This window comes from Oryx dammah, unplaced genomic scaffold (assembly GCF_014754425.2).
Source record: "Oryx dammah isolate SB20612 unplaced genomic scaffold, SCBI_Odam_1.1 HiC_scaffold_18, whole genome shotgun sequence".
Lineage (NCBI taxonomy): Eukaryota > Metazoa > Chordata > Mammalia > Artiodactyla > Bovidae > Oryx > Oryx dammah.
The window spans coordinates 12,863,039-12,876,992 of record NW_024070202.1 but is presented as its reverse complement, the minus strand read 5'-3'; the positions used below and the strand labels follow the sequence as shown (position 1 = coordinate 12,876,992).

Here is a 13,954-nt window from a genome sequence, read left to right as displayed (position 1 = left end):
GTGTAAATGGCCATCATGCCACTCAGCTAAATTACAGGCTACCCTCTAAATTATACGGCAACATAGCACAATAAAAGAGAGAGAAAAGAACAGAAAAAGAAAAGGTTAGGTCTTAAGAGTGAATGTCTTGAAAGCAACTGAAAGACAGGTATTCACTTATTCAACGAATACTTAATGAGCACCTCCAACATTTCAGGTGTCATATGAAATGATGCAGACAGACATGAAGACAAATTCAGAATGTTAAGCTATCAATCATATCGAATAGTAAGGGAGACCCAAAACTTTTTAACTATACTAGATACTCAGGAGATAAATATCCATGGTAAATTTTTAAAACTACTTAAAATGTGATTAGTTTCTGAGACATTTGGAAGGGGTAAAAACATCACAATAAAAAACGCTTCTTATATCAGGGGTGGTAAGGGAAGAGGAGGGAGAAAAAAGTATTTTCTCTATATATCTGTTTATTTGACATACCTTGAAAGAAGATTAACCAAATTTGAGATAACACTGAAATCATTTTCTTAAGGAAGAGTTATTAAGAAGTTAGAAAGCTATAAGCTATAAAGCTATAATATAGCAAGCTAGAAAGCTATAATACAGACTCAGTCTTTTAAAGGTAAAGGAACATCTAACCTGGAACTTTAATTTTGTCCACAACTGAGTTCTGAAGAGTAACTTTCCCAAGGCCACATGGTGATTATTTTAATTGCAGTTTAAACTATATAAAGTATTACATATTCTCTATAGAAAGATTAAATATTCCATATTTGCTGAAATAGAAACACAGACTAGAGCCATTCAACCCTTTGATGTATATTAATTATAAGTTTCTTGAGAGAAAGAAAGAGGAAAAAAAAGAGAGAGAGACGGGAGTGAGGTGGGAGAGGGATGAAAAGAATGGAAAACATATCTGCATAAGAAGCGTATTATACTCATCATACTGTTTTGTAAATCCTAAGGTCCATCTAGTCAAGGCTATGGTTTTTCCAGTGGTCATGTATGGATGTGAGAGTTGGACTGTGAAGAAGGCTGAGCACCGAAGAATTGATGCTTTTGAACTGTGGTGTTGGAGAAGACTCTTGAGAGTCCCTTGGACTGTAAGGAGATCCAACCAGTCCATTCTGCAGGAGATCAGCCCTGGGATTTCTTTGGAGGGAATGATGCTGAAGCTGAAACTCCAGTACTTTGGCCACCTCATGCGAAGAGTTGACTCACTGGAAAAGACTCTGATGCTGGGAGGGATTGGGGGCAGGAGGAGAAGGGGACAACAGAGGATGAGATGGCTGGATGGCATCACGGACTCGATGGACGCGAGTCTGAGTGAACTCTGGGAGTTGGTGATGGACAGGGAGGCCTGGCGTGCTGCGATTCATGGGGTCGCAAAGAGTCGGACACGACGGAGCGACTGAACTGAACTGAACTGAATACAATATATTTCTATATCAGTAAGTACAAATAACTTTGTATATCAGTAAGTATACAATATATTTCTATATCAGTAAGTATATATGTATTGACTGGAGACAGCAACCAAAATGTTCCTTTTATAATTTTTTTACACTGATAACTTTAAATAGAAAATTATAAATGCTCTGCAAATGAGTATACTTTTAATGGTGGAAATAAGTATAATAATTTAAAAGATGTGAACACTGCCATAGGTATAATAATATGACCACTTACTTTCAAATATATATATACACACACATATATGTGTATATGTATGTGTATATATATAGGTCACATGATCCCAAAGATTCTCATTTCATTACCTCTAGTTGTCTTTTTTAATATATTCACTGAGGCATTTATTAAGTATCTATTGTAGCAACAGCAGGATTACTGTACTAGGTAAATATTCATTTAAAAGGTCTCAGGAAATGCACACTGGGATGGGTACAGCAAAGTTCTCATATCAACGTAAATATTAAAACTACACAGGAGAAAACATCAGTAAACAGGTTAACATAAAAGAAACCTAATTTTAAAAATGAGTGACACAAAAGCAAATAGTTCTGAGTTTAGAAAACAGGAACTGACTAACTGATTAATAAGAAATTTTCTTTTTTTCTTCAATGAATTGCCTTCTCACTATTTTAATGGTGTCTTTTGGTGAACAAGAGTACTTAATTTTATTTATTTATTTTTGGTCACTCAGCATGTAGGATCCTAGTGCCCATCCTGGGGCTGAAGCTGCTCTGCACTGGAAGGGTGGAGTTTTAACCACTGGACCACCAGAGAAGACCTCTAATTTTCTTCTTTTTTTGTCTTTAAATCAATTTGTGTTTTGGTTTGGCTTTGGGCCCCATTCACTTAAGAGAGGTGATTGATAATAATTAATATTGTTTGAATATTAACAATAAGAATTATTCCCTATCACTTTAGAATGATTTATATTTTTCATGAAACATAAAGAAAAAAGATGTAGATTTTTGCAAACAAATTTTAACTCACTTGGAAGAAAGGTTCTAAATTAATAATAGGAAATACTACTGCTGCTGCTAAGTCACTTCAGTAGTGTCTGACCCTGTGCGACCCCATAGACAGCAGACCACTAGGCTCCTCTGTCCCTGGGATCCTCCAGGCAAGAACACTGGAGTGGGTTCCCATTTCCTTCTCCAATGCATGACAGTGAAAAGTGAAAGTGAAGTTGCTCAGTCATGTCTGATTCTCGTGACCCCATGGACTGCAGCCCACCAGGCTCCTCCGTCCATGGGATTTTTCAGGCAAGAGGACTGGAGTGGGTTGCCATTTAGGAAATACTATTATCATCACAAAATACAATCTTTTATGGGAATATTTTATTTTACAGGGAAGCCGGGCACGCTGCAGTCCATGGGACTGTAAAAGAGTTGGACAAGACTTAGTAACTGAACAACAACAATTACAGAATCCATTGACAGAGCAAAGAAGTTATTTACTTCAGTAAGACAATAAATTACTTTTAAACACAGAATATTAATATCCCACTTTCTTTGTTTTAAGTCAGCTGAAGATTCACTCAAAACGTTCATTTCAGACCTTTTTTGTTCAAGTGTTCAGATCAGTTCAGTTGCTCAGTCGTGTCTGACTCTTTGCGACCCCATGAACCGCAGCAGCCAGGCCTCCCCGTCCATCACCAACCCCCGGAGTTTACCCAATCCCACGTCCATTGAGTCAGTGATGCCATCCAACCATCTCATCCTCTGTCGTCCCCTTGTCCTCCTGCCCTCAGTCTTTCCCAGCATCAGGGTCTTTACAAATCAGTCAGATCTTTGCATCAGGTGGCCAAAGTATTGGAGTTTCAGCTTCAAAATCAATCCTACCAATGAACATCCAGGACTAATCTCCTTTAGGATGGTCTGGTTGGATCTCCTTGCAGTCCAAAGGACTCTCAAGAGTCTTCTCGAACGTGTTATGGAATACAAATAAGGTTACTCTGGTAAGATGTGATCCCTAACCACATAGAAAGAGATGATAATGAAGGTGTGGCTTCCTATTTAAACAAATCAATTTAGTTCCTCTGAAGGTGTGGCTTTATATTTAAATAAATCAGTTTTATTTATCAGTCCTCTATTTAAATAAATCAGTTCCTCTTGGGAAACATCTTCAGATATCAATATGTTCTTAGAATTACAAAAGAAATATTACTACTACTGGTTTCACTGGAGATTCACAAATGATTTTCAACATGGTTTATTATTTCTAGATAAGATTGTAAAAGTAATACAAACTTAAACCTTGAAAAAATCAAAGTCAGTTATTAATATTTAATTTTCTGGAAAAAATAAGATTATATTTCATTGATTTGGGCATTCATATTTTTTAGTCTACTTTTATTCCTACTGCCAATCCTCTGTATCATCCCCAATTTGTTGTATCAGTAGCTAGGTAAGGATTAATCAAAATCTTTAAAGATACTTATAGCTCAAGATGATGAAAGCTCAGACATAAAATATGAACATCTGATGCTCTGATGTGTATCCAATGATCCCAAGAGGATGTTTAACCCTCTCTGAGAGATTCCACAGGTCTAGATGGCACTCAAGAACCTATGTTTTTAGACAACACATTTTGAGAGACATTGATCTCCACAATCACCATCATTGCAGGATCCAAGTTCCTATTCTCTCTCCTACCACTGCCATTTTCAGAGGTGCCAGAACTATTATCATTTGTCTTGATATTTCTCAAGTGAAACTATATGCTGATCTCCATAGTACATATTGTTAAATGATATATACCATGTTTTGATCACTATCCACGAGCTAGACAGATGAATGGGTATATACAAAGGAAGACAGATATAGATAACAGACCCACCCACCTATTTATCTAATATACATTAAAGAAATATATTCTGACTACAAATCAGAAAATAATTCAAATGTCTTAACATTTTCCACATCTGAGACAAACTCAAATTCTGTTCTAAAAAATCAAAAGAAAGCTACCAATGAAAGAAATTCCCAGAAACATTTCCCAGAAGACTTTAGATGTTAACAACAGTAGCTGGTTTACCTGCCATCTCGCTGAGCAGCACCACCTTCTGTCACTGTCTTGACAAATATCCCCAGCTTTTCAAGGCCTGCATCTGCTCCAACACCCATTCCAATAATACTTATGCCAAGTCCCTCTTCGTCTATGAAAAAGGAAAAAAGTGAACAACCTTAATTTTACACTCATCCAGAATTAGCTTCTGAGATCTATTTGCTGCTTTTAATTTTGTTCTTTGTTAACTGTACTGACATGTTTGCTTTGACAGAATTTTATCTTATGCTGGGGAGCAAAGATGTTAAACGGGGCTGGTGCACTGGGATGACCCAGAGGGTTGGTATGGGGAGGGAGATGGGAGGGGGGTTCAGGATGGGGAACACGTGTACACCCGTGACAGATTCATGTTGATGTGTGGCAGAACCAATACAATATTGTAAAGTAATTAGCCTCCAATTAAAATAAATAAATTTAAATTTAAAAAAAAAGATCCCTTAAAAGGCTTGTTAGTTTATTTTCACTTTACTATTGCAGTTGGCTATTCATTGTGATCCCTGGAAAAGGTAATAACTTGATTACTGAGCAATCAATCTATTTGAAAACACAGCCTAACTAAATTATACAGTATTTTTAAGCACAGAGCATACATACACATATATGTTTGAGTATATAATTTTAAATTAATGTGATTATAATACATCTGGAATTTCCCATCTATTTATGTGGTCTTCTTTTTCTCTTTTAACTTGGGCCATGTGCCCATTCATGTGAATAAGATGGTAAGTATCTCTCAATATTTTCCTCTGTTCTACTATACAAGCATATAAACATATGATCAGATAAAATATATACATATATGTGCATATAATTGAATAGACATATAGTGTTTAATTTTCCTTATTTCCTTTACACAAACAAGATCATATTATACCTACTTCTCTCTGCAGCTTATTTTTCTGATCCAATGATAAGATATCAACTTATATAGCCTCAAAGCACTTATAATGCATAACAGTTCATGGTGAGAAGGTGTCATAATTTATCCAACCATTTCTCTATAAATAGGCATTCACTTCTGTTTTCATTTTATTGGACCTTTGAACAATACTGACAATCACATTTTTAAATTCAGATACAATTTTCCTTTCTGTGAACACATATATTTGAACATTAATGAAATAAAAGATACACTACTTATATTCCACATTTTTTGGTTAACATTCAAAGTTGTTTTCTGATAGCCTCAAAGTCTTTATAATAATGGTGCATTAGCTATATAAAAATAGATACAAACTAATCAACAGTGTTGGATTGAATAAAAAAAAGAAACTGGCTCATGTACTCAATAGAATGTTTCATGCTTTTAAAAGACTCTTTAGCAATAACCTTTAATTTGCTAAGTATTCTCACCTAGTAATTTTTTGAATAAGGTTCATCTCATTGATTATTACTTATTACTAGCTTCTGCTTTAAGTATTTCTAAGTACAATTCATAATCCTACATTTTTAGTCTGCTGCTGCTGCTGCTAAGTTGCTTCCGTTGTGTCCGACTCTGTGCGACCCCAGAGACGGCAGCCCACCAGGCTCCCCCGTCCCTGGGATTCTCCAGGCAAGAACACTGGAGTGGGTCGCCATTTCCTTCTCCAATGCATGAAAGGAAAAGTGAAAGTGAAGTCATTCAGTCGTGTCTGACTCTTAGCGACCCCATGGACTGCAGCCCACCAGGCTCCTCTGCCCATGGGATTTTCCAGGCAAGAGTACTGGAGTGGCATATCTAAATACTGTCTAATACCCGCCCCGCCCCAGACCAGACGCTCACCCTGTCTACACTATATGGTTCCCCTTCCCCTGAGGCCCCTCTCCAGAGCTTCAGGCCCACTGCCTCCGAGGTGCCCCCCACCCGGCACCCCGCCCTCCACCAGGCTGCCTAAGCCCAGGGGCAGCTCCCGTGGCTTGGCACCGGGCTCCTCCTCGCCTGTCCCCACACCTCCAGGTTGTCCTCCACACTTGCCAGATTAATCCTCGCGAAGACTCATGTCACTCTCCCACTCAGAAGCCCTGCCCGGCGTACCAGTGGCTAAAGTCCTTAGCTGGCATCCATAGGCCAGGCACAGGCCATCCACGATGGGCCTCAACACACACACCTGCATGTTTTTTCTCAGTGCGTGGTCTTGCATGGGTAGTATTGCGTGGGTAGCCTAGTATGGATGCACATTTGTGCTTGGGCCAGCCCTGGGCTGCTACAGACTGTTTACCCACTTGGAAAATATTTTCTAAGGACAAATTCCTGGGAGTCGAATTTGTGTTTCAAGGATAGGAGGCTTTTGCTCCGTGTTGCCAAATTGCCCTGTGTAAAGACTGTGCCAGTTTACATTCCTGTCACAGTCGGGCAAGGCCTGTCCCCCCGCATTCCTGCGTGTGCTGGTCTTACTGGTCCATTTTGAAATGGGGTGGCATTGCATTGCCACCACTGTACCAGTGCAGAATACACTTCAGGCGCCTAAAAAGGCGTGGGGAAAAAACATTAGAAACGTCTGAGTGGCTGTTACTGAGGTCGCCTATAAGGCAGTTATGTCTTAAAAAGATTTGGCTTAGTTGGGGAGATAAGACATATGACAAATTTTTAGTCTACATATGTTTAAAAATATGTCATTTAGCTCAGCTGTATGATGTCTTTGCTCAGCTGTATGCTAAATAAAGCTAGTACAGAGTTTGATCCCCAGCTGAAGGCACATCCACATTGATTTCAGGCATAGGTACCTCTCCACTGTGAGAACCGTTGACTAAATGAGTGATCACTGGGGACTTTCCTTCACTCCTTACATTTAGAAGATTTGCACACTTCATTTTCCATGTTTATTACATTCTAATTGTTTCCCTGGTATAGGTATTCATATTCACTAATAGGCATTCTCCTTCTAAAAACTTTCCTACATTCGCTATAGCTTTACAGTTTCTCCCTAGAATGAGGTTTCTTATGCACATGAAGGTCAGATCTGTGCTGAAAGCTCTTCCTTATTGGTTACATGTATATAGTTGCTTCTATTACACAAATTCTCTTATGTGTATAAAAGTTAGCAGTATTCAGAATTATTGCACATATTTATCACACTCATAGGATTTCTCTAGAGTATGAATGTTCATGTTTATGAAGGGATTAATAATGCCCAGAAGCCTGCCCAGTGTTTACATTTAGTGAGTTTGCTCTTGTGTTGTTTAAGAGATGATCACTGTAGACTTTTCCACATTGAATAATGTTGCAGAGCTTCTATCCTGTATGAAATCTTTGGTGAATATTAAGTATTAGGGGGATTCTTATCCGTATTCATTGTATTTATAGAACTTCTGTTCATTATGAATTAACACATGTCAAGCCAACATTAAGTTCCCACACTCAGTATATTCAAAGGCCTCCTCTCAATTGTGGATTCTCTGTACTACCATGCCATTTAATAGTTTCTTCCAACAAATATCCTGCATGAAAATTACATCTTAGGTTTTAAATCCATTTTCTCTCCCTGGACTCAGGTTTTAGTAAAATCATCTCCCTTCCTTTCATAGCTCCTCTTGATGCTCTAACTGGAAAATTACTCAGTCTTGCAAAGATGAAAATGCAACTGGGCAAAGCAGTATGTTGGCTTGAGCCACTCTCAATTCAGTGCAGACCACCTGAAAGATACAGCGATAACAGAAAGAAAACTAAAGGAAGAGGACAATCAACCCAGAGATCAGTTGACTGATTTCATCTCTGTACAGCTTCTCTGAGATGGCAAGCATGGGTGAAGTCCAGAGCCACACACTTGAAGGCTTTGATTCCTGTGGTTGCACCATCAGGAACCCAGCAGCCACCCTGTCTTCCTCTGTATATATTTTACTAGGAACAGGCAGAGCATGAAGTATGCAAAACATCCAGGAAAAGATGGGAAAGACTCAAAGGCTATGTTAGGAAGATGCTTTCACTACCTTCTGGATGGAGCTCAGAGCTTATTTTCTCTACCAGGAAAAAAAAATCTCACGTTGGTTCAGCATTCCCCTCACTGCTAGTGAGGTTTGAGCTTGTATTCATAGGAATGTGGGCCATTCAATTTCCTCTAAAGTAAAGTGCCAATTTTTCTAATGAGTTTTGCCTGTCTCTTTCGTCCTGATAATTTACAGACTCTTAGAATATTCTAGCTATTAACTCCATGTCACCTATAATGAATATTTCCCCTCCTAAATATATCACTTATCTGTTGGCTTTGTTTGACAATATTGCCTTTAAAGGTTTAAAATTTTGAATGAGTGAATTGGTCCATCTTTCTTTTATAATTTCTGATTTTCCAAATGGTTAAGCTCCTCCTCCCAGAAGCCCAGATGTAGATATACATTTTCATAAACTATCTTTGTTTTTTAATATTTTACTATTTGATTCATGTAGTTTACCTTTCTATATGATATAATGAAAATGAAGTTTTCCCCACTTAACATTCTTTCAGATAGATGCTCAGTTATGCCAGAATAATTTGTAAAGTACCCTGTTACTCCTAGAGTATATCTCATGTGTCAAGTTATTAAATTTTCATGCACACTAACATCATTCTCTGGACCTTGTAATTTGTTTCATTGATCAACTGCTGTATGATTACAATTTGTTCTGATTGTAGAGGATTTATATTACATTCAGATATTTGGAAAATTAAATTATTTCACTTTCTTTTTCATACTTCTCTTAGGTCTGTATTTTTCCATGTAAATTTTAGTACTGTATTATGCTATCCCCTCTCCCAATGTAACTGATGACAGTTCTATTTGAATTGCATTAAATTTATATATTACTTTATCAGGATTGAAGATACCTATCAGATATAGGAGAGACTTTCCTATACTGAGTCTTCCCATCCAAGAATGCAGAATATCTATTTACTTAGATCCTGTATCTTTAATCAAGATCTTCAGTCAGGATCCTATATCTTTAATGGGCTTCCCAGGTGTCTCAGCTGGTAAAGAATCCTCCTGCAATCCAGGAGACCTGGGTTCAATGCCTCAGTTGGGAGGATCCCCTGGAGAATGGAATGGTTACCCACTCCAGTATTTTGGCCAGGAGAATTCCATCGGGTCGCAAAGAGTCGGGCACGACTGAGCAACTTGCACTTTCACTTTTGTATCTTTAATTACCCCAAACAAACACCTAGGCCAAGCTCTCACTTATAGCAACTCTCCCTGGACTCTTCACATCCACCAGTGGTTTGCAGGAATACAAGAAAACGTCAGACCTCATTCACACTTCCCTACTCCTAGTCACAAATCCAGCCAACTAAAGTAGATGGGTTTCAGGAGGGATGGTAATGGAGGAGTCTTTCAATATAACATCTATACAGAATTCATATAAACTGTTTTTGAAATTAAAAAAATAAAACCTTCCATGAAAATGAAAACTTTCTCCAATCCTTAGGGGGAAAAAAGGCTATACTTAGGGAAAATAAAGTCATTTCTATACTATTAAGATACCAGCATAACATTAACACTGCAGAGCTCATATACCTTTTTCTAGTTCCACTGGGAAAAGTTCCAGCTTTTCTACACGTTTTTCAAGTTCATACTCAGCCGAAGCAGCCACAGGGTCAACTTCATCATTCCTCCTGTCATAGTCTTCATTGGAGTATGTGCTGAAGACCTGTAGTAAGATGTCAGCAATAAGATGAAAATCCAGAAAATACAGCTTTCTTAATTTACGAAATTCTGCTAAGTATCCAAAGCTACATAAGTTAAAAATTTTGTATGAAGAATTTCTTCTATACAATTATTTTGTCATCAGATCAATAGAGATGTTAGGAAAAGGAAAACTGAATCAGAATAGAAGCAACTCACTAATTTAAAAAGTGTACCACTTTAAATGATTTGAGAGACAACAGTAGCCAACAGCTAATCATTACATGGTTATCAATATTTATCACTTTTTACAGAATCAGGGTATACCATATTAGCTGCAATAAAACTAAGGTAAAGCATCTTGAGCATGCTGTTAGGGCAAATACCCACACGTAATGCATTCCATGCTATGACCTGTAAAAGCCCTGGTGTGGTAGTGTGCTGGTACTAGAATTATATTTGAAACATAAAATCATTGAAACTGACTTCTATTCTATACTGTACCAGGCAGTGTTAAAGCTCTCATTTGTCATCTCTCATTTTACTTGCATGCAAATATAAATTAAATTCTCATTGAACATTTTAATGAAATCACTAACAAAATATTGCTGAAGATCTGCACAAAAAATAGAATATTGGTAGGTCTTTCTTCCTGACCTAAATCATTCAAAAGATCATTACATGTGGTCTTCAAATGTAGCCATAAGAAATGTATTATCCTTATTTCTGCTGAAATATTTGATTTCTTTTAAGAGTAACTGGAAGTTGGTTTACAATCCCTCACTTAATACATTAAAGAATATTCAAAAGAAAGAAATATATAATTCATCAAACCAAATTAATTTGCATGAAAAAAATGACAATTTCAATTAAATTCAATAGTTATGAAGTATTCAAACTAAGTCTGTCATGTCCTCCAAAATTTAAAATCTCAGAGTGAGCAGTTTTTTAAAAATTATACATACAAAGTGATAATAAACAGAGAAAGCAGGACTGAAGGTCAAAGATGGAAGAAATCAAGTCTATTGTCTATAAGGCTGTCCCTACTAGTCCAGATGTGGTTTACATTCATATTACTGGAAAACTGGCAGCTCTTATACGCTATATACGGTAATCTATAAACCAGAAACACATATTGGATACACAGAAACAGATGTAGTGTGGTTCCTCAATCTACATACTTTTCAAAATCGTGTCATTTATAGTCTTTGTTCCTGACTTTTGACATGTTTTCATAGCCATGTACCATTCACAGTTGGTCTCTACCACATTTCCCCACCACAATAAACATTTCTGCATCAAAAGGAACACTTCTAGACTACGGGGTTTGTATCTTTGAAATTAATCTTTTCATAAAATATACTTCCTATGTTCCTTCCATAGAACCTTCTAGTGTTTTTCTTAAATTGTCAGGTTTATGACTTTCTCTAAGACAGCCCTTTTGATCTTTCACTTCCCTTATATGTTTTGGTAATCATTAATTCACATATATTCATGCATCAAAAATTTATACAGTACCAGCTCTATGCCAGACATTATGCTAGACACAGAAGAAAGCACATTCTCAAGACGTTCACAGTTTAGTAGGGACACAGAAATAAAAAAACAACTACCACATATGTGATAATTGATATAACAAAAGAATATACCAGGCAGTTTTTTTATTGTTCAGAGAAACGGAAGAATTTCATGGAAGGGGAACTATCTGAGCTGAATCCTAAAGAATAAACAAGGATTTATATATTCAAATGTAGAAGAGGTGAAACGATTATTTCAAATATAAGACACTAGAAAAAATCTGTATCTTTTGGAAAACATGGACAATTGAATGGTTCACAATATAGCATGCCTAGAGAAACAAATTTTAGTAACACGCACAAAAAAGTAATTGGATCTGGAACATACATGTCCTGGAAACTATTGGCAGTGATGACTGGAAATTATTCCATTAATGTCTGCCACTCTACTTCTGCTAATAGGTTCAATTATATGATTGCTAAACAAGGATTTAAATGACATTCATACCACAATATAACTCAACTTTACTCCTGCATTTAATATGTGAATAAAAGAATGTATATGTATTTTTATATATGTATATATGTGTATGTGTGTGTGTATACAGTGGAAGTGAGAAATAGATATGAGGGACTAGATCTGATAGACAGAGTGCCTGATGAACTATGGAATGAGGTTCGTGATATTGTATAAGAGACAGAGATCAAGATCATCCCCAAGAAAAAGAAATGCAAAAAAGCAAAATGGCTCTCCGAGGAGGCCTTACAAACAGCTGTGAAAAGAAGAGAAGCGAAAAGCAAAGGAGGAAAAGGAAAGCTATATCCATTTGAATACAGAGTTCCAAAGAATAACAAGGAAAGATAAGAAAGCCTTCCTCAACAATCAGTGCAAAGAAATAGAGGAAAATGATAGAATGGGAAAGACTAGAGATCTCTTCAAGAAAATTAGAGATACCAAGGGAACATTTCATGCAAAGATGGCCTCAAAAAAGGACAGAAATGGTATAGAACTAACAGAAGCAGAAGATATTAAGAAGATGTGGCAAGAATACACAGAAGAACTGTACAAAAAAGATCTTCTTCATGACTCAGATAATCACGATGGTGTGATCACTCACCTAGAGTCAGACAGCCTGGAATGTGAAGTCAAGTGGGCCTTAGAAAGCATCACTACGAACAAAGCTAGTGGAGGTGATGGAATTCCAGTTGAGCTGTTTCAAATCCTGAAAGATGATGCTGTGAAAGTGCTGCACTCAATATGCCAGCAAATTTGGAAAACTCAGCAGTAGCCATAGGACTAGAAAAGGTCAGTTTTCATTCCAATCTCAAAGAAAGGCAATGCCAAAGAATGCTCAAACTACCGCACAATTGGACTCATCTCACACGCTAGTAAAGTAATGCTCAAAATTCTCCAAGCCAGGCTTCAGCAATATGTGAACCACGAACTTCCAGATGTCCAAGCTGGTTTTAGAAAAGGCAGAGAACCAGAGATCAAATTGCCAACATCTGCTGGATCATTGGAAAAGTAAGAGACTTCCAGAAAAACATCTATTTCTGCTTTATTGACTATGCCAAAGCCTTTGACTGTGTGGATCACAATAAACTGGAAAATTCTGAAAGAGATGGGAAGACCAGACTTCCAGACCTGCCTCCTGAGAAACCTGTAAGCAGGTCAGGAAAAAACTGTTAGAACTGGACATGGAACAACAGACTGGTTCCAAATAGGAAAAGGAGTACGTCAAGGCTGAATATTGTCACCCTGCTTATTTAACTTATATGCAGAGTACATCATGAGAAATGCTGGGCTGGAAGAAACACAAGCTGGAATCAAGATTGCCGGGAGAAATACCAATAACCTCAGATATGCAGATGATACCACCCTTATGGCAGAAAGTGAAGAAAAACTAAAGAGCCTCTTGATGAAAGTGAAAAAAGAGAGTGAAAAGGTTGGCTTAAAGCTCAACATTCAGAAAACTAAGATCATGGCATCCGGTCCCATCAGTTCAGTTCAGTTCAAGCATTCAGTCGTGTCTGACTTTTCGCAACCCCATGAATCACAGCATGCCAGCCCTCCCTGTCCATCACCAACTCCCAGAATTTACTCAAACTCATGTCCATCGTCAGTGATCCCATCCAGCCATCTCATCCTCTGTCGTCCCCTTCTCCTCCTGCCCCCAATCCCTCCCAGCATCAGGGTCTTTTTCAATGAGTCAACTCTTGGCATGAGGTGGCCAAAGTATTCGAGTTTCAGCTTTAGCATCAGTCCTTCCAATGAACACCCAGGGCTGATCTCCTTTACAATGGACTGGTTGGATCTCCTTGCAGTCCAA

General features: G+C 37.6%; 1 protein-coding gene across 16 annotated transcripts in view; it reads right to left on the bottom strand.

The window, feature by feature from the left end:
• PPP1R9A (protein phosphatase 1 regulatory subunit 9A) overlaps positions 1 to 13,954 on the bottom strand; it is a 349,172-nt gene that overhangs the window by 151,895 nt on the left and 183,323 nt on the right. For all 16 annotated transcript variants that reach the window (XM_040260454.1, XM_040260457.1, XM_040260466.1 and 13 more), the window contains exons 3-4: positions 10,000 to 10,132; positions 4,507 to 4,627 (exon numbers count right to left, since the gene is read on the bottom strand). In XM_040260454.1, the coding sequence (XP_040116388.1) occupies positions 4,507 to 4,627; positions 10,000 to 10,132 (254 nt within the window). The remainder of the gene's footprint in view (positions 1 to 4,506; positions 4,628 to 9,999; positions 10,133 to 13,954) is intronic.